Genomic DNA, 21,258 nt, shown 5'->3' on the forward strand with positions numbered 1-21,258 from the left:
ATTAAACAAACATAACAATAAATACTTCTAAATTGAGTAACATATCCTGCCTTTCAGAAGGCGACTTGTGCTTTTTAAATATTTTTGTTCATATCATAGTAATTAAAAAAAAAAAAAAAGAAGGCCATTGAAAATATGGCCTTCAATAACCTCTGATATCTTATATCCAGTTTGCTTTCTTTTTCAGATCCACTCTGCACAGAGCAGTGCCTGGCCTGAGGGCCGTCGATGAGCAGGAGGCAGACTCTCTTCTTTTGCCCCCCGCTGTTCAGCAGGTCAGCTTGGCCTCAGGCAGCTTCCTAACGTTCTGTCAGGCTCAGCTTCAGCAGACTCATGATTTACAGCAGCAGCACAGCAGGGAGTTCAGGTAAGAGACAATTAATTGACAGCTGGTGTAGATGTGCTACTCTCAGCGCTGTGTGTCTAGTGTGGATAAGCGCTGGTCCTTCTGGTGGTCAGAGAAAGTTGTTGAATAGGTGCTTGATCCCAAAATGTACCGTTAATCCTTTTGTGGAGCTGTAATAGATCCATCAAGGAAAAAAACCTTTGATAGGAAGTGCTTCTTGTTAACTCATATAACATCCTTTTCATCATGATCATCCGTCATTGACTGTGATGCTGACACCAGGGATCAACTATATGTGGTGCTGATTTTCTGCTTAGTTAGATAACACACTTACATCATCTGCGTTGGTAAACTGAAATGTCAAGAGGACTGACCTCTGAAGCAGCTTGGAAGCAGTTCATAAGAATGTCTCCCTTTTATTTAACTTGTCATTATCCTCTTTGTCAAATCAATTCCAAACCAAATTACCTAAAACAACCTGTCTGTTTTTCTCTATAAAAATAACTTTGGTCAATCTGTAGTGTGTGTTTGATCGATAGTTCTTATAAGGAAAAGAGAGAAGAAAATGTGATGAAACACGCCGGCGAAAGTTGAAACCCTAAAGGGATTACAACAAATCAAATGGCTAACCGGAGCAAAGTTGAACAGGATAAGACAATATAAATAACTGTAAGGCTATTTACGAGAGGTTCTATTACACCTCTTGTTTTATCTTGCGCTGATCAGTCTGTCAGACAGTCAGACACGGAGCTGTCAGGAATGTTAGCTATCCTCTTGTTATGTCTGATACGTGGGGCGTAGATGGCCTAAAGACAACGTCCATCTATTTTCACAAGTCCTTCGATGTCACTGGCCTCTGCACACATCGACACTCCTATGCAAGACGGACCACCAACACTTAAAACAGTGGTCAACTTTCTGCTTATCTTCATGACCCTTCCAAATTACACAGCACAAAAGATGAAACATGACTGTGGCTACCCGTTCGGGTCACACCAAGGACTCCTAGGGCTTGGGGGGTAGTGTGGTGCTCCCTTTGCTTCACCCCTCACTGTGTGCCCTCTACCCCTCTGGCCTCTGGACAATGAGCCATTCTGGGGGCTTTGCAAGGACCAACACAGCCATTTAACCCCTGGCCTGACCTTGTGTCTGACTGAGGTTTAGAGGAGGTGAGAGGAGTGCCACACGTCAGTACACTGGTGACTGTAAGGTGGAGACCATGGGGTTTACCAGGGGTTTGGTTTCACAACTTTTCTCTACAGGGTGTAGGGTGGAGGCGAAATCCTCTGTTCCTTACAAAATGCCTCTATTTTAGACTTACAATTGACTTTTTTATGAATTTGCCTGAGCAGTGAAAACACAGAATTTTAAGAAAAATCTGGGATTTATGACAGATAAAACTACAATTTCTGTGTGCAAGAGTGATCATCTGTGGTAGACAAATCCTTGAAAAAATCCTAGAAAAAGTTAAGTCCTTTTTTTTTTGGAAAAAGAAAACTCTTTCTGCTTCTTGCTTTTCTTCTCCATGTTTTACAGTCACTTTACATACATCCATTGCTCCCAAGCTGGAGGGTTAAAACAGTAGAAAAAAATAAAATATCTTTACTATTTATAGTCAATATTCAACAAGACTGCTATCCATACATACAGAGAATCTGCCACAGACCCTGCATATTTATTATTTAGATGTTTGTCATTAAAAAAAAACATGTAGTACACACCCACCCTGACTTCCCCACCCTTACTTTTCACCTCACTATATAAAGGGCACCCTACTTCCTGCACTGGCACTGAACATAGTTCACAGTTTCCTGTGTGTGATACTATCCCACAGCTCAGCAAGGAAGCACTGTCCTGGGAAACACAGAGAGGGAATTTCTCACTAAACTACAACTATGGAAGATTCTCACTTTGATTTGTCTGACTCAGACTCTGGAAGCCTCACATTAGCATTGATTAAGCTTTAGAAAGCACACTATGTGGAGTGTGGATTTTGTCCCCCATCACCGACATTGGAGTCGTGTTAAGATAGGACGTCTCCGTGGCCGTTATAAACAGGAGAATCAGTGATCATGTACTTTTTTCAATGATTTCATGGGCATATTTATATTGCATTAAGAGACTTGAACCTATCTTTTGAAAGCTACAATCCTGCATATATTTACTTTTAGCTTCTAAAGCATATTGCTTCACCCCCCCACCACTTTTTATTCACGTTGGTGAGCTAACATTTGTTCGACATGTCGAGGTGTACTGTATAAGCGCTGCTGTAGAAGCATATGCAATCTGCACTAACAAACACTAAATTCATCATACTTTGGTGCAGATTTTGTCTTGATTTTAGCTCGTCTTCAGTTTGTCACTGCTCTCCACCTGTTATTGCTGTTGTGTTTTCTGCTGGGAGCAGAGGAAATGCTGAAATATTTTATCGCAGCAAAAGTAGCAATGTAAACATTTTCTGGTTACATTCAAGGTTTCACTGAAATAAAAGTACAAAAGTATCGACAGCAGCAGGTATTTAAAGCATTTAAGTAAAGGTAATTGTTGGGCAGAATGGTCCCTTCTAGAAAATTAGATGATGCTTTAAGACATACGCAGTATTTCTATGTTGCAGCTGGTGGAGGGGGAGCACATTTGAGCTACTTCATATACTGCTGGACAGCACAGAATCGTATTTTATAAATTACATGTTTTGCTAGTAAATTCTGAATTTTTGAAGTAACTACTCTAACTCCTGCTGTCAGATAAATATAGTATAGAAAAAAGTAGAATATTTCCCTTTGAATTACAATGGAATAGAAAGTGAAGTAATAGCCTCCATAAGAAACACATGAAAACTCAAAGGGTTAAAGACAGATGCAGGCAGCAATAACAGTGTAAAATGTTTTCGCTCTCTTATATCAATAATATATTGTTGATGGTGACCCTGGAGTGAACCAGCAGGTACGGGGGACGGGGATCAGCGAGGTCACAATCCCTTTGGACCTCCCGACTCCTCTCCCTCTTGTCCCACTGAGAGTGAAGAGCTGGGTCTTTGTAGAGGAGAAGCTGTACTACCTAAGGCTACTGGGCCTCCAGCATTGCTAATAGATTCATTAAGTTTCCATTGAGGTGGCTTTGTAGTCAGTTTATCCCCTCAATGAAAGAGACATTATGTGGTATTAGGGTACACACAGAGCAGGCAGGCACACGAGCGCAAACACAAGCACAAATGCACACACTCGGTTCATTCACCTCACCTCAGATTAACTGGTCAAGTATAAGAGCTAAATGTTAGCAAAATCTGCTATTTCCTTTATTCAGTGTTTTTGTGTTGCAGCAGAATGGCTTTAAGCATTTTAATAACTGCTTAATTTTTGTTTCTTTTATTTTTAAATGATCCATTTAAAAACACAGTTGATACACTTTTTGAAATAAATGATTACTTAGAGTCTGGTAAACAAAGTTAGTGAGATATTCTCTGGTGTGGTTTCTTGATTAAAGCCACAATTATACATTTTTTTGTAGGAACACAACATTTTTCTTACTTTTCATACTGTAGGTAGGGTGAGTAAATCTGAGATCAGTTTCATACAGGCTGTAACCAGGCTGTTTTCTAGATCCAAGGATCGACAACTTTGGGATGATTTTCCAATAATTCCCAGTGAATTTGCCAGTGTAAGACCATTGATTGGTCCTGAAGCCTTTTCTCACCTACAGTGCATGCAGACCTTCTAAAAAGAGACCTCGTGTGCTTATATTCACAGTAAAGCCTCGTCGTCCCTGGATGCTGTAGAGACCTCTTGCCGACACTTCACTGAGGCTCTGCAGCTGGCTGAAGACCAGAGATTTTCCCATGAATATGGTGAAACCACTGTAGCTGACAAACACAGTGCTGCAGGCCGAAAATCTGAGGAAACACCTGACATGGACAGGACCAATGTTGTGAAGTGCACTCAGTCCACTGGACAAGTTTCACCACTAATTCCAAACAAGGACAATATCAGATGCAGCCACAGGACTTTTGATGAGAAGACTGCCGCAGAGAGTTGGCATGACACGTTCGACACTGTTACCACGGGTCCACAGACAGGGCCAGCAATTAGCAAAGCTAACTCTGGCAGTGTTCACTACTTGCCGAAGGGAAATGAAACTCTTGAAATGGCAACTGTGTCCAACCATCAAGACCTGGACCTCCAAAAGTAATTCACCAAATGTTCTGAGTCAATAGTGTCCACTTATACTCATTCCAGCCAACACTACACTGTCAAAAACAGATCAGTGTTTGTAATGAAAGCCTCCAAATTGAATTTCTTGGTACACAAGTGGACACTGCTGGCTTAAAGCAAACACTCTCTTTTTTATATAATTCTTTTTATAGCAACTCAAAATTTTATTAGTTTCTGTTGAAGAGCATTTGTCATCATTGGAGCCTCCTTTATGTGATTTACAGCAAAAGATGTTGAGCATCTTATTCATTTTAACACGCAGCTTCATCATTAACACTGCGCTATCTGTGGGAGGATAATAGATCTTGGATATGAAGGGTGGCCCTGGATAGGCCTAAACTCTCCAGAGTCCTGCTCTCCAGATGTCTGCTCAGAAATAAATTCATGTTTTGCAAGACGAAAGTCCTATGACATCATGTATATATCTCACTTTGTAGTATGTGTGCATTTGTCTGTGTGCGTATCTTTTCTGGAGCAGCACAGCAGCAGTCATGATTCAGCAGCTGTGGAGGAAACACAAGCAGAGATGTGGGAACATCAGCCACCCATCCACAGCTGAGAAGGGAGGAGGAGATGGAAGAAATCCAGAGTCAGGACCTTCCTATATTAACGAGAGCGTTGTTGGCCAAGATTATGCAGCAACTGTCATCCAGGTAGAACTGTTGGAATTTTGTCTGACTTTTTGTTTGACTTACTGTAAAGGAGGTTAACTCCAATGACTGGAGTCAGGCTATAATTGAGGGGCAGCAATTATCAAGTGTGTTTGTTGCTTCAGAAAACACACACACAAGGCTTACATTGAGCATTTTGCCATTTTTTGATTTTTGCAATATCTCTACTCAACCACTCTATGACACTGTACACTTCTTATCCAGCAAGAAATCCACGACTTCCTTGTGTGTAGTACAGCAGCTATCCAGAGGGAGTACAATACTGTACTCTAAACTGTGCAGCATAAAAACCCACAGAGCATGAGAGGCCAGCAAATGTCTTATCAAATTTACTGATGCAGGATTTTTTTTTGTTAATCGATTCATCACTTAGTTGTTTCTGCATCAATCATGAAGCCTGACGATCTGTCAACGTGCCTGCTAGTTGCAAAACCTCAATATTAAACAGCTTACTTGTAGTTTAGCATAGACAAGAGACTTCTTGCCAACCTGTCGATGTGTAATTAAGGACCTTACTGCTACAAGTAGAATTTTCCAGTATTGTGGCTGAAGGCTGGAGTCACTTTCACATAGTGGATATCTTTAAAAATGTCCATTTTCACCCTTGAACATTCATCATCAGGCCTCATACGTGCTATGGAGGCATATTCTGTTAATCCCCTGCATATACGGATAAGCTGCTGTTCTGAAAAACATGCTACTCAACACTTCTCCCAAATCCCTTCTCAACACAAAAGTGTTTGATGGGTCCTTTAGGACCCTCTAAGGTAGGAGGCGGGGGTGGTGAGGCAGTAGAATAGTGTGTGTGCGTGTTGGGGGGGGGGTACCGAGTGATTAATCAGATTCCAGAGAAGTGCGGTAGTAAGAGTACTAGGATTCCTGCTCTGCTCAACTTGAAGTAAAGTGTGCCCCCCCACCACAGCCCATTGGGAATTGGAGGATTTAGAGGCACACTGGAGCTCCATTTGTCTCGGAACAGCCCGGAGTCACGCAGAGTTCAGACAGCAGAACACTCAGCAATTAAAAGAGAGGTTAACATGTTTTATCTCCCTAATGGGATAACACACAATATTTACGTTTGCCTCATGATTCATGGAAGGTTTTCTACGATTTCTTCTTTGGGTACCTCCAGGCATTTTGGAGGGGCTTCACTCTGAGGAGGAGGCTTGCATCTGCCCTGGCTGCTGTCACATGCACCGACACTGGAGAGGACGACACCTTTGAGGAGGTGGACGTGGATGAATTTGTCTTTGATGAGGTATGCACACAAGTTCATGCGTTCCTCACACTCAGGTTCATGGTTCAGTGTGCTTTCCCATCATCCTCTCAAATCACACAAACACAATTCTGCACAAATCTGCAAAGATACATACTGTACAAAGACGTGCAAATTTGGACACATGCACAAAAACAGGGAAACTTACATAGACACACACAGACCACACACAAAACACATCCACAAATTCTCAGGAGATATCATTTAAACCTGTTCTTAACGCAGATGAACTCCCTTCACTATTTATTCACCAAAATATTATATTATATTATTAACAATTATTATATTTGATTCTGAAGACACTTTTCTTTATTGTTCCTCACCTGATGCTGTCAGATACTGTATATATACACTGTATATATCTATCCATATGTCTATCAATACATCTATAGCGATCTACATTTATCTCTACCTCAAGGTAGGTAGGTAGGTAGGTGGATAGATAGATAGAGTAAATATTTATATATCATATCATATTTTCTTCCAAAAAGACTTTGCTGGAGAAACCCTGGACCTTTCCGTTTCCTGAGGACTCACCGCCCAGATGTTACTCTGTGTCAGAGCAGCCACTGTCTCTGAAGGTAAAGCAACGGTCCTGGGACACACTGTAATATTATTAAAACCTGGTGGACTGGTATTATAGTGAAAGTGGCCAGCCCCCATGTGATGCCAAAGGAAGAGTTATTTTCTTGCCCTGCCCCCTCCTCATCTTGGTTATCGCCCTCTGCAGGATTTGTCTCACTCTCTCTGATTGATCTTTAAATTTATCCTCTTGAAAAACAAGATTATTTCCTTGAGGGCTGAAGGTTGCTCTGCACTAGCAGATGTCATTTTTCACGCTGGCAGACTGTCATCCTGTTTTTTTTCCCTCATTTACCTCACGTTGGATCTTTTCTTTGGAGCGCGCTCAGCACTGTACATCATTGGTAGCCGGTTTAGGCCAGCTGATGTACTGCAGCTGCTGCCGTTGCCGCCCTCAATGTGTTGATACTGAGGTACACATCAAAGGCGGGGATGAACAATTTAGCGCTTCCACAAAGAGAAAATGGGATCTTGAGAGTAATTAAGCTGTTAGTTTGACTTACATATGAGCATTCCTCGAGTGTGAAGTCTCTCTCTGGTTAAAGAAAACATGCATTAAAGCTGAATTTGACTGGACATTATTGTATACGTTATATTTCATTTTCCCAAAGGTAGCTATATATAGAGGACTGTATGTTGTCTAGACAGAGCTTAAACTCATTTTTTCCATTTAGAGCTCCAGCATCACAACCTTCTGAACATGAATGAACATTCAGTTTACTCAGATGTGAATTTTCAACATCTTAAAAAAAAAAATCACTCCAAAATGAAAAACTTTGTGAATTACGCCTTTTGAAGATAAGAATGGCTGCTGTATATACGTATGTCTAACAAGCACGTTATTAAAAAATGTACTCAAAATAATTCGTGCTGTAAATTAATGTTGACACTGATTCATGTATGTGTTTCAGCCTCGTGGGCCTTCTCCTGACCCCTCCCAGTACATACTCCCACCACAGATGTTATGGAGGTCAAAGCAGGCCTGGGTGGCTGGAGAACAGGTGGACTCTGCTGGGCAGACAGTTTCCCCAGTGAGCTCCAACAGGTAGCACAACCCACAACCTAAATACCTGCTGTCATTTACTTGTTGGGACTAAAGCTGTTGGTTATAATATATAAACACTTATTTTAGTAAACAATGGATATTGGTGTGATGAAGATGATGTCTCTGTGCCATAATTAAGGCATCAGTAAGCTTTAACTAATGCACTTGTGAGATGGTCTAACAGTGTTTTAGACAAGGCTGCATCCTGCAATCTGACAAACAGGCCCAATTCATGATGGCTGGGTCAGGTGAGAAAAGATGGACGTGTAAAGCAATGAGCCACTGAATATAAGTGATAACTAGGCGTACTGACTGGGCTCCTGATGTTTTTTACTTTGAACAACTCCAATTGGATTATTCTAACTCACATTAGTGACACTGACATACTGACAATCACATTCATATACAAACCAGAAGCAAATTACTGAGAATGACATTACATTCATGATTGTTTATGACCAGTGTTCAGCATACAGTGCTTGTGCTGTTTAATTAATAAAATAATATATATTAATAAATTATAAAATGCAATTCACAAAAACAGACCTGAATTTCCAAGCTGGTAGGATCAGCTTAGAACATTTGGACAGTGAAAGTAAATGAACTCTGATCTCTTTCAACTATTATTGGGCGGCTGTGGCTCAGTGGTAGCGTGGGTCAATCAGAAGGTCGGGGGTTCGATCCCCAGCTCCTATGGGTCAACATGTCGAAGTGTCCTTGGGCAAGACACTGAACCCCAACTTGCTCCTGAAGCATGGCTTCAGTGTGTGAATGAGTATGAAAGAATAGTCTCCTCCAAATTACATTTCCTCCTGTATGAATGATGTGTGAATGGGTGAATGAGGATGTCATGTAAAGCGTTGAAATAAGTTGAAATAACTAGAAAGGCGCTATACAAATACAGACCATTTGCCATTTATTAAGCTGCTGTTAAAGCTACAGTATGTAGAATAGATTGTAGAATCAATCACACAATTTTGTTAAAATTGGATATACACTGACATACTGACAAAGTTTTAAAATAAAAATCCAGACAGGCCATGTTCAAGCAAAACACTCAAACCAAATTATACAAGTGGACGTGCTCTGCAGCCAGCAGTAAAAGGTTTTTGTAATACTTGAAAAAATATTATACAAAAAGAAGATTTATGTTGTGATCTCCTCCGTTAATAAAATCATTCAAAACCTAATAATACAATTTCTGCTGTTGTGTGTGTGTATGTATATAAAATATGGACTGTAGAATGATAAAATGTCAATAAATTTTTTTCCTCCATACCCGAATGTTTTGTAGACAATAATCTATTTGTGGTTTCAGAAGCAAATCTCCTCCCTCGACCTCAGTGCTCAGCGGCCTCTCCAGAAGATCAGAAAAGATTGTGGAAGAATGGTAAACCTTTATGTTACCATATACTGAGTCTTCATCATGAGGTTGGATTGTTTTGGGGGATTTTCTGCGAGACACATTTGTCCTCGTTGTCTTTAGGGGCTTCACTCACAGCCACACAGCTCTTCTAATGCTCAAGAGAGCCCAGAATATGAAGTCAAGGAAGCAACAGCAGAAGAAGCATGGGGGTGAGTGTGTGTACAATCATATGGGCAAAAAAATATATACAATTGAACTTTGTATTAATTGTATGTGCCCCTATTCAAGTGTTCTTACTTGGTTGTGTAATGTTTCAGGTTAAACGCAGTCAATTTACTTTACTGACAGCAAAGTGCAGGAATATGAGGATTATGAGGGCAGAGATAGTCAGAAGCTTTTATGATGTCCTTCTTGAATATTCCTCCGAGCATTGACGGAGCTTCTGTAAGGACATAAATCCATTTTCTAACAGGGAAAAAATCCACACAAATTTTTGCTTCTTTTCATTCTTGTCTTTGTTACTTCATCCGTGCTTCAACAGCAGCGAACCTTTCCACTCCGTGTAAGTTAACGAGCCATAACAGACAGCAGAAGCCAGGGCCTGTCGCCCCTTATTGGGCGTTATTTGAGGGCCTGCAAAGGAAATAACGATTGCCAAGAGACCTCTTGACAAGTCATCCCGTGATGATTTTCATTACGATTCATTGTAGTGGTGAGTGCAGCTGCACTGAAAGGTGACCTCACCTCTGCTCTGCTCCAAGGAACAGTAGTCCTGCCATGGTTATCATGCCGTGGTCATGTAGAGGAAGGCTGCTCTTTGATCAGAATTGCCAATGCATGATTCCAATAGCAGGGCTCTTGTCATCTTGCTCCACCGACACACAGGTCAATGTCTGCGCTAACTCTTAATGGCATCTGCCTCAGTGGAACCAGAGCGCTGTTCTAATATTTTCCGAATGTTAGGTTCTGGTTTTCTGCTTCTGGTTTTAGGCCTGCCTTGTCCTCCTTTGACCCTCTCTCCCTTACACTCCTAGATCCCTCTGTCCGTCTTGACTTGTTCAGAAACCGCAGTTACCAGCCGGGTCCAGTGGAGGCATGGAACGGGCAAGCACAGCACAACAGAAATTATATCAAAGGTAGGACTTGAAACATGCTACTCATTTAGCAACCCTTTAATAAACTTTTTTCCATGAAAAGTCTTTCTTGGCATGACATCCGTACAGAATGGAGCTGAAGACTTTAACTGAATTCAGGCTTAAGAGGGAAAATACTGATTTATTACAACTTAATCATTATTATGTTCACAGTTTTGGCAATTGTTTCTATTAGTTAGAATAACATGGACTCATGAACGTTGCTGACATCTGGCAACACAGTGACGTCACTACAATTAAATCACTACAACATTAGCTGTCAGCGATCAGAGTTTTGATCATCGCAAGAAATAAGTGCCAGAACGGCACATACAAAACTGAGACTCAGGTTGTATAAAACAAGAAATAAGCTACTTTGTTGGTTCCAATCCTTTCAAAAAACCCAACCATGTACCTGTATGATTCACTGAATAGGCGGTTTCACATTGCTAAACTGGTTTTAACTGATCACAGATGACATTCTTTCTTCCTTAAGATTTAATTCTTATTGTTTTGGATTCTAAAACAATCTTGTAAAGAGTTAACAGGTTGACTGTGGTAGAAAGTGGTTTATAGTCTGCGAAGAGGCAAATTTCTCCCTCCATCTTGTTCTCCTGTGGCCTCCTGCCCTGCCCTGAGGTGGGGAGATGATTTGGCATTGTGACATCCACAGCCAGACTTAAAAGGGAGGGAAGAGCTGGAGGGAGGGCGGGAGGGAGGACGGGGGAAGTCGGCTTTTATCATGAGGGCCTGTCTCCATCTTTCCTCTGTACCCCACCTCCACCCACTGGGGTCAAGGCCTCACATCCAGAGAGCACAACGCTCGCGGTCATCCAGCAGTCAGAGGGACGCTGTAACAACAGTGTGTATCAACAGTGTGTATCAACAGGCAGTGGAGTGACTGGTGCTGCCATTAGCATGAAATACCCATTACTCAGTTTTGGAGACATTTAATGTGTTTGCTTGTCATTTCATGTTAAAGTACCAAAAAAATAGTGATGTTTTTCGTTCCACTTTATCTATTTTGGGTGGATCACTTCAGTAATTTTTATTAGCAGAACAGTTGTGAAGGAGTCACCTTGTTTCACCTTGACTCATTGCTGTGCAGCCAAAGATCAAGCAACAACTTATTTTACTATATTGAAAGAGTCTGAAGTATTTTTTTTTTTAATGTATTTTTCAGCAAACTTGCAAGGCACTTGATGGACAAACTTATCTTTTTGATGGCAGCTGATTTTTTTCGGTTGATTAATTTATTTGTAACATGAAAAAGTGAGTGTGACAACATCATTATGTTATCAGGTGTTTATTTTGAACTAAAGGTGTATTTTGTCACCCTTTCAACACTCTGATTCCTGACAATTGTATTTGCGCACAATATAGCCGTGGATAAGCTCTCAGCCAACTGGCAGTCAAGGACTGGTTCCATCCAAATGACCTATTACATTACAACAATATTTCCAGTTCTGTTTCTTTCCAGTCTCCTTATCGCTCTTCTCCGCCCTTGTCTTGATAATTCGTCAAACAGGACTGGTGTTCTAGTGCAATGAAGTGAAGCAGCTACATCAGCTGATAAGGTCACTGGTTAGGACATCAACCTTCCCTCTCTGCCTAATACTCCATGTCCACAGTCAGTATTCTGATCCAACTTCGATGGGTCCTGTAAGATGCATAACCCTAACCAGCTCGATTCTGGAGGAGACGACTCAAACGTGGTGGCTCGTGGTACCGTGATCACGGGTCTTTGTAAACGGGCCCAAGCCAGCCTCCCCTTTTGCTCCCCTGGTCCTGACCTGTGGAAGGCACCCCCTCCTCCGGATCCATCCCCAGTGCCCGGGGCCTAGCCAACCCAGCCCGGCCCAGTCAGTGCTCCCCGACAGGGGCTAACGTTTCAGGCTTTGAGTCAAGCCCCTTCTGGAGGTGATTAGCCCCAAACCCATGACAGATTCTTTCCAAGATATCCAACGCGGCGTGTTTATTTTATCCGGGCTCTTTGTGTGGATGTGCTGGACATGAGTAACCCACTTGAAATGGGTATCGGCTTACATACCCAGAGAGGGAGATAGAGAGGGAGAGAATGGAGCAGAGCCACAAGACATTTTCTTTTTGAGGCAAAAAATAGAAATGCACTTCCTTTTTTTGAGATGGTTTGTACTGTCAAGTTTCTGGGGGCTGCAGATGTTGAAGATGTTGTGTGCCTCCAAGCATTTCTTCTTGTTTCTCGTCTTACTTTCCACCAACGCCTTCCACTCACCCGCCCCTCCCCGGCACATATACACTTCCAAACTCCTTCTTCCAACCAAATTGAGATCCAACCCTACCAAACATCCGTCCTCATGTCAGAGGGACACCAGGGTATATATTTTTATTTCAGCCTGGAACCCCTTCCTCCTGAGCACTTAACTCGATTTCACACTTCAAGTCATCTACAAAGTCCAACTGAAATGCAATCATTTTGTTTATCATGCAGCATCCAAAATAACTTAATGTCAGACTATTTACCATTCATGTGCAGTCTTAGTCATTCAGACACCTAACTACAAACACGGAGTTAGGATTCTCAAATGTCAGACATGCTTTGATTCTTCACTTTCACTCTGCAAATGCTAAGAAAACAGGATTCAAAATGGTTTTCATGATGCAATACAAAACAAGGTAAGGGTTAGCCTTAGCTATTTTTAAGATTCAGGTCCTTCAGAGTAAGGTTTGTGTTCTTCAGGGCAGCTCCTCATAAGCAAATAGCAAGTCAAAGTACAAACTGTCAAGTCTCTGAATGCTAACCATTAAAAAAAGGCAATCACACTATGAAAGGCCTGGTGTGCAGAGGTGACAAAGTTGCCTCCCTTTTGAGTTTATTGACGTAGTTTGAGGACATATCACACTTGTGTGTTCAGTCATTGTGAGGCCTGAATTGTCCCTTTAGGTGACTAGAACTGTTCGGGATGCTCGCTCACAACAGCAAAAGGTCATCAACTCATTCATGGCACCATTTAGTTTCTTATTTGATACTGATCCTGATCCTCTGCCTGACCCTGTGTTACTAGTTTCTTGACCAGGTTGGCAGGGCAGAGGCTCCAAAGTGCCAGCATCATGTCTCTCCTTTAGCTCTGGTTAGCTGCGGGGTAAAGCCTCCACCCTCCTCCACCTCAGCTCTCTGATAATAAGTCAGAGTTCTCCTCAGTAGAGACGACATCGCTTAATGTGCTTAAGAGCCCCTCTTAACAGGCGTGACTCCTACAGGCCCCCTCCTGATGTCCTGGAGGAGTACTGAAGGGGGATTCAGGAGGTTGGAGGGGGTCAGGAGGGGGCTTTAGTGGAGGGTGCACAGGGGGAAAAGGGAGAGGAGAATCTGTCTATGCTACTGGAGTGCAACATAAATGTGAATGTTTTCATGGTGCTCATCTTGTATCACTGCGTACATACAAAACATGTGTTTGCTACATTATGTTTTCACTTCCAGGGATTTCAAATTTATCTTCACTTTTTCTTAGGAACTCTCGATATAGCCATTTAAGATCCTGGGATATGACTGACATATTTAACAGGCAGTATGGAACCGTTTGGCTCATATTGTGCTATAATAAGTACAGAAGATGAGCATGTTGCTCATATAAAAAAACCTAATTCTCCTAGGGTTTTTGTCCACTGCCTTGGCCTTGTCTCTCAGTGTATTTTTAGCTTTGTGTGCGAGTGCAAGTAGCCACTTTCTGGCCTTTGCTGCCCCGGGGGGAAGCATCTATCACTTGACATTTTTAGTGGGGCTTCTCAATTAACCCATGAAAACTGTAAAGCTTTTTTCTCCTTTTTATAGCTCAGCAAAAGCAAGTAAATGGCTTAAATAAATGCATCATTAGTTCCAGCATTAGGCTGTCAGAATTCATTATCAGTTTACACTCGTCTACGGCAGCATTACTGTCAGCGCAACATAAATGTTTACTTTGAATTACAACCTTATTGTAGAATTTCAGCATAACTCGTAAATCAGTAGTCTTTCAGATTTCTTTCTCTAACAAACTGTTATAACACTGCTTGGAATCCGTTTTGAAAAGAACCGCAAGCCCACAATTGTTGGAAAAAAGCAGGTCATCTCCTGTTGCATCTTTCAGCAACTTTAAATGTATTATAGTAATGCCTCTGACCCCAGCAACCAAATATACTACCTTAAGCCCAAACATAAATGCTTGGAGCTTTGTCCTATGATCTCTCCCAGTACTGGGAACTGTGGCCAGCTATAATTACAGTGAAACATGTCGAACATTGCTACCGATCAGACTCATGAGCTATGTATTTGTAGAGCATGTACTTTGGCGAGCAACTGTTAGCACAACTCCTTCACTGTGGTACTGATTACACTATTTAGAAACATGCCACCTTCACCCCAGTGGTCTCTAATTAGGCAGAACACTCATTACTCATTCTTTGCTATTATTGTTGTCAATAATGTTTAACTGACAAGGGGAGTTGGAGGAAAAATGTTTATTTGATGTTTTCTGTCGAGTGCAGCTTGTGAGGCTGAGCTGGGCCCTCAGCAGGCAGAGAAGACGGAGCGAGTGAAGCAGGAACGAGCTCAGCAGTGGCTGCACACTCAGGCGTCACACTCTGACAGGGATTCAGCGAGGTGAGGCACTTAATATAGGTCATAATATGTTATAGGTGGTGTGTTATGTAGCTAAAATTGCCTTAAAGGGTCACTAATTTACAAATTAGTCCTGGTTATGTCCTACCGTGGGTATTATTTTCTTTATATCTGTTTAGGTTTTGAAATATTTGTCTTTGTCATTTCACAGCAGGGTTTTTGATTTTTCCAGCATTACTGTGGTATTGTTTGTGGAAGGACACTTTGATGTTGAATTTTATTAATCTTATTTAATTTCAATGTAATGAGGCCTCAGAAATGGGATTTCAATACCTTAGTAAATAAAGCCAAAACTGAGCTGCCACCATTGTTGCTATTGTCTCTTAAAGATCCCCTCGAGATGTTTGAAGACATAAAAACAATGATTACTTGGAATGATGATTCGTGTATAACTTGTTTTGTTCAATTACCTCTTTAATAATCCACACAATTAGATCTCCTCCTACTCTCTCATTGGATAATCTGAAATCTATGAATATGTATATATGTGCAATGCATATGCAATATTGTACATTTCAAAAGTTTCATTACTAGACAACATATCTTGTGCTTCATGCTTGTGCTTCCACATCCACACTGGACCTGATTTGCTTCCAAACTTGTTGTGATGTGTCGTCATGCTTGTACTTCCATGTGTTAAAGTCAGATTTAAGGTGAACACACAGAAACTTTCTCCCCTCAGCAGATGAATTTAATGAGTTTTACTAATTTTGTTTGCAGTATAATTGCCTGTGCGTATGTCTCTCAACTTATTTAGCTGTTAATTTGCTATGTTGCAAAAATATTTCTGCAGTACTGATTTTTTCTCCAACGCTGAAGAGAAAAGTATCACCCAAATGACAAATGAGATAGAGTGGACACTTCGGTAATGACCACTGCGTACTGACACCAACACCAACCGAGCGTGTGTGAGCATATGCAGTCGTCCTGTACTACCCCCTACCTAACATATAGACATTAAGATTATCATACATGGCATCTGTGTTTATTTTATGATATGTCAGGGGTAATTGCATAGAACTAAAGAGGGGAAACTGCTGGATTGATTCGAAATATGCAGAGTGCTAACAGCCCAGCTTTCCTTGTTGTCTTACTCTCAGCTTGCATTTCTTACCGGAGATCAGCTCAGACATTCTGAATGGAGGCAGAGTGCAGCTCGTGGTGAGTACACTCCCCTCCTGTTTTCCCCTGCAGCTTGATTTGAATCTTTTCTGGTGGGCAGTTGCATGTATGTGAAGGTATGCAGTATTTACATTCAGCAGTCAGAGTCATGTCCCATGCTGTAGGTTCCCTCCTCTCGTAGCCTGTCTCATCAGCTCCGATTTAAAGGAGACAGGGGGGATGTGAGTCTGAGGCTTAGCTCCACAGTGACACTTTCAATTGGATCAACTGGCCGCAATTTCTTCATTTTACTTGCAGAAATCCCAATGTCACTTTGGAGCAGTTTGCCTGGACCCGAGAACGATACTGATGCTTGTGAGGTCTTTGAAGTCACAAACTGCAGGTCTCCCTGTACCGTTTTAGAGCAATTTGAGTTATGATCACTGGCAAGAGGAGCCGCCCCCTTCCTCCTGTTTCTTAGATATGTTCAGACTGCAGAGCCGCTGGTTGTTGAATGTTTTTCAAAATGCTGGACTGCTTGCGTGAGACGTGTCATGTTGGGCCTCATTTATGTGTGTGTGTGTTTCTGTGTGTGGTGCGTGCAGGCGGACCCGGGATACACAGAGCGTCTACATCACGCCAGTGGATTGTGGGCCAACAGCAGTTTAGCTGCCCAGCCTTGCAAAGAGAACAATTATCCACGCAGAAACTCTTTGGGCCATGCAAGTGAGTCTTGTGAACTCCACAGCCATTTTCCTACCCAAAATCCCTCTGTTACTGGGAATTTTTAACTGAACTTTGAACAGAATCTGACAAAAACATTCATGAAACGTTCTGAAGCACTAGACTCAGCTTTGTTTCAGTGTCTTTTTTTTTAAACTCTCATAATCACTGATAATCCAGATAAATGGTAAGAGACGTTTATCCCCAATTATTTAGAGAACTGTATGAGTCAGACATCACTGATTGTTCTTGAACTTGAATATTATTTTACACACACATACATACACACACACACACACACACACACATACATACATACAAAAGTGCAACATAGAAACATCAGTATTGACACATAGATCAGTGTCCCCGTATGTTTGTATTCATAAATAAGCAAAAGTCAAACTTTCTCAGCTGTTACAAGCTCAAACATAAGAAACCATGAATTGTAATCGTATGCATGTCTTTGTGTGTGAGTGTGCGTATATACCTTCACACTGAGTTTGTGCAGATTTGTGTCTGTGTTTGCACACTTGCATCCGTGGGTCTTGGGTCACACAGACCTGAGTGCACCCAGCCAGGGATAAAGGCTGCTGCTTATTCAGCCCAGATTGAGTCCACCGGTCGGGAGGGGAGGGGAGCCACAAGGTCGGGCCGGGGACAGAGTGCCGTGAATTTCTCCTCTGACAGGAAGCGGCCAGAAAGAAAAAAAAAAAAAAAAAAACCCAGCCCTTTCAGTGAAGAATGACTGGCCCTTCTGTCAGGAGAAGTGGGGCTCAGGAGTTTGAGTGACAAAGATGCTACTGACAGGCTGAAAGCAGATGACCACATTAAACAAGTGAAGGAGAGCCCTGTCCCCATTAACGAAGCCAAATTGGATTCCGATGATGATTTCAAAATGATATCCACGAGGTGCAGCAGCAGGAGTGAATGTTGTCGTGCTAAGCAGACAGACTGTTGTTCTCCTCAGGAGTACAACTGGGAGAATGAAAGCCTCTTTGTCTGCGCTGATGAAAACGCCACTTATCGAAATTGTCCAGGGCAAATTGAAATATGAATGTATGTGTAAGGCAAAATCATTTCTCAAAAAGCCAATTAGATATTTCATAAACTTGGAAAGGGCATTTAATGGTCGCTGTGCTACATCATCAAGAACTTGTATCAGAGGAAATGGATTGTGGGTGAAATGAGTGTAAGCATAAAATTGGAAATACAGCTTCTAGGACAAATCTTTTTATTGCACAAGTGTGAGACTAAAAAAAACCCAAACTTTATTAAAAGATTGCATGCTTTGCCTTTGTCCTTTGCCTCTGAAGTGGCATTCATACATCAAAGTGAAGGTTTAAAGTGAGAAGGTTCACTTAGTTTGCCATAGCAGTAAAGACTAATACTCTATAACCCACTCTATAACCTATTGCAATGTGATACTCACCACTTGCTGGGACAGTGCCATAAAATGCGTTTCCAGGCTCACAAAATATTTTCATTACGTGTGCAGAGGAAACCACTTAAGTTGCATATCTGCTCCCTCAATTTTGTCCGCTGTTCAGCTCTAATAGGAGTAAAATGATCGAAAACAACTTGTTTAGTCACAGCGGTAGGGTCAAATGTGTGGCCATTTGCTTATCTGCATACAGTTAATAGCATGACTGCACCCCATGCATTGAAATTAGCAACATATGCGTCACGTTTAGCATCCTGTTTTTGATTAAGAACAGATAATTGGACAAAAGTCTTTGATAAAATTCAGACACCAAAGCCGGCCTAAAATGTCTGAAATTAAAGACGACAGACTGTAGACACATTACATAAAACATGAGGAGAGGAAAAGCACATCGTTACGCCGCACACACGACTTAAGTCAAAAACTAGAGAGGTGTGATTAGGTATGACTTGTGAGTGGATGGATATTCTATACAGTATGCCAGCTGTGCAGATATTTGAAACCAGGTTAGTATCTGCGATGTGTCCCAGGCGCCCCCACCTCCTCCAGAGCCCTCCCCGCTGTTTGGCTCCCTGTGTGGGGCGGCCGTGGAGCTTTACACGTGGAATGCATCATGCCCGGTAGAAGCGCTGTCTTTGTTCTGTGTGTTTGAAAAGCTCTGTACTGATCCCCAGGTGAAATGGAAGGGCCTCTGACACAACACACAGCGCTCCTGGGAGATGGAAAACTTACCTGCTAAGTCTTCACAGTGAGATTTAATATAGTGTCGTCTCAAGTCTCCCGAGACAGAGACCAAGCTTAAATTAAAATTGGGTCTTACAGTAAAAACTTCCAATGTAAAAGTCCACTTGTTGTCATTAAATACAAAACAATAAAGAGTTTCACCTTCATTCTTTAAAGCTTCTATATTTCCTAATATGACTTTTTAAAATGCTTCATTAAATTAAGACAAAATTCCTTGTTAGGTTTGAGCAACTATCTCTGTGTTAACTCTTTGATTGAAACCAATAGTAAAGCTTCAATATTCAGTCACCCCAACATTTGGCATCCAACAGCTAACGTTTGGATAAATGCCAATATTGACTGGCTGGGAATGACAACAACTGCAAGATTGCATAGTGCACAAAATAGACTTAGATAGTAGAAATAATTCCTTGTCCTCCATTGTTGTCGTAGAAACTTGAAATTTTCGTGAATTCCATGAAAGACAACATGAAACAACACTTTGACTCGATCCTCCAGGGAAATATCCTCAGCTGCAGCAACTGTTTTGGAAGGCATAGGTGGTCAATCCTGTAGAAATGTATTTTATAATATTGATCATTGGTAACACATATTATTAAGATCCATAGACCAGACAGAGAGAGCAGACCTAATCAACAAAAATCCAACAAAGTTCAAAATGCAGTGCAAAAACACCACAGCAAAGAGTGCTTAGCATCCCATGTCATTTAAAAACTACAAAACGCATGAATTACCATTTGAAGTCAATGATGGATTGATTTCACACTGCCCGATTCACATATGAGATATTGACGCATTTCTCTTTTGTGTCTCCAGGAAAAGAGGTTCCTTCTCCTCAGAGAGTCACGTCTGCTCCGTCTAAAAAGGAGCGCATCTCCTTCCGAGACAACCCTGTCCAGCTGAGTGGCGGCTGGGGAGGGGGCAAGAAGAGGGACAAAGTGCACAAGTAAAACACAAACTCTTCAAGAACCCAACATCCATTTTCACTCTTGAGATACAAACCCCTGCAAAGAATGCAAAATATGTGATCATCTGGCTAAGGATGCAACACGAAAACACACAAATGTAATGAACCAAGAAGTAAACCAACTGATTTCAGTCTCGCAAGACTTTTCTCCTTCCACGAAAAGGACTTTATTTCTATTTATAATGCTATTTTATCGCCTGTGCCGAATCCCTCTGCAGCTGGTCTTTTTAAACTGGGCTGAAAACTCAAGCTCCCTCTCCTGAAAATTAATTAAGACCAATAGGACCTGGACCAGCCCAAATATCTTCAGGCGGTTCCATTATGTTGATTCTGCTCAAGTGTCACTGGCTGAATGTGATCGCAGCCAACCAGCACCAAAAACACGTGGAACAAAAGCACAACCCTTCAGCTAATGGTACGCTTCATACGCACACAATGGCAGGAAAGAAGACCCAGGACCTTTAATACGTGTGCATTCATGTTCCTTATTCTTATTTATTCACGATAAATTGTTGTTTCTGTACTCCTGTATTGTGCTCTATACAAAAAGTAGAGTCATTCTAGTTTGTAGCAATGGGAAAAAACTTTTTCCACGTCTCCTTTGCTCTCTTAAGAGTAAAGTTTAATAAAGCCCAGAGATTTAAGCGCTATTTCCCCCATTCTGTGGCTATATTTAGCTTCTGCTTGCCAACAGTGGGCCTGAAATTTCTGCTTTTACGAGCTGAGCGCAAACATTGGTGTTAGAATTAGAACGATGTTTTCTTTATTTCCAGTCGTGGAGTATAATGGTCTTGTCTGTGTATTTGAATTTGAAGAGCTAAGGCGTCCGTCCGCAAACACTGCCCTACCGGAGGCGGTGAACCTCAGGCTTGGAGGTTCCTCGCTGGTCCGCCGCCTGGAAATGATAACTTAATGAATGTCAAAACAAATAGTCAGAGCTGCAGAGTGGCTCCCTGGCAGGAAATGCATGTCTGTCTATTTATTTTCCTTCTATCTTTCACTTACACATGTCTGGAGGG

At 41.6% G+C, this 21,258-nt stretch overlaps 1 protein-coding gene across 1 annotated transcript in view; it reads left to right on the forward strand.

The window, feature by feature from the left end:
- Nucleotides 1-20,222, forward strand: part of lrriq1 (leucine-rich repeats and IQ motif containing 1) — a 32,172-nt gene extending 11,950 nt beyond the window's left edge. Inside the window, exons 14-26 of the mRNA XM_070830431.1 lie at nt 188-367; nt 4,093-4,527; nt 5,033-5,207; nt 6,358-6,483; nt 6,993-7,082; nt 7,986-8,128; nt 9,447-9,518; nt 9,615-9,697; nt 10,523-10,630; nt 15,131-15,245; nt 16,364-16,424; nt 16,970-17,090; nt 20,089-20,222. Of these exons, the coding sequence (XP_070686532.1) occupies nt 188-367; nt 4,093-4,527; nt 5,033-5,207; nt 6,358-6,483; nt 6,993-7,082; nt 7,986-8,128; nt 9,447-9,518; nt 9,615-9,697; nt 10,523-10,630; nt 15,131-15,245; nt 16,364-16,424; nt 16,970-17,090; nt 20,089-20,222 (1,843 nt within the window). The remainder of the gene's footprint in view (nt 1-187; nt 368-4,092; nt 4,528-5,032; nt 5,208-6,357; nt 6,484-6,992; nt 7,083-7,985; nt 8,129-9,446; nt 9,519-9,614; nt 9,698-10,522; nt 10,631-15,130; nt 15,246-16,363; nt 16,425-16,969; nt 17,091-20,088) is intronic.
- Nucleotides 20,223-21,258: the final 1,036 nt, after the last annotated feature.

Source organism: Pempheris klunzingeri, chromosome 5 (genome assembly GCF_042242105.1).
Source record: "Pempheris klunzingeri isolate RE-2024b chromosome 5, fPemKlu1.hap1, whole genome shotgun sequence".
Lineage (NCBI taxonomy): Eukaryota > Metazoa > Chordata > Actinopteri > Acropomatiformes > Pempheridae > Pempheris > Pempheris klunzingeri.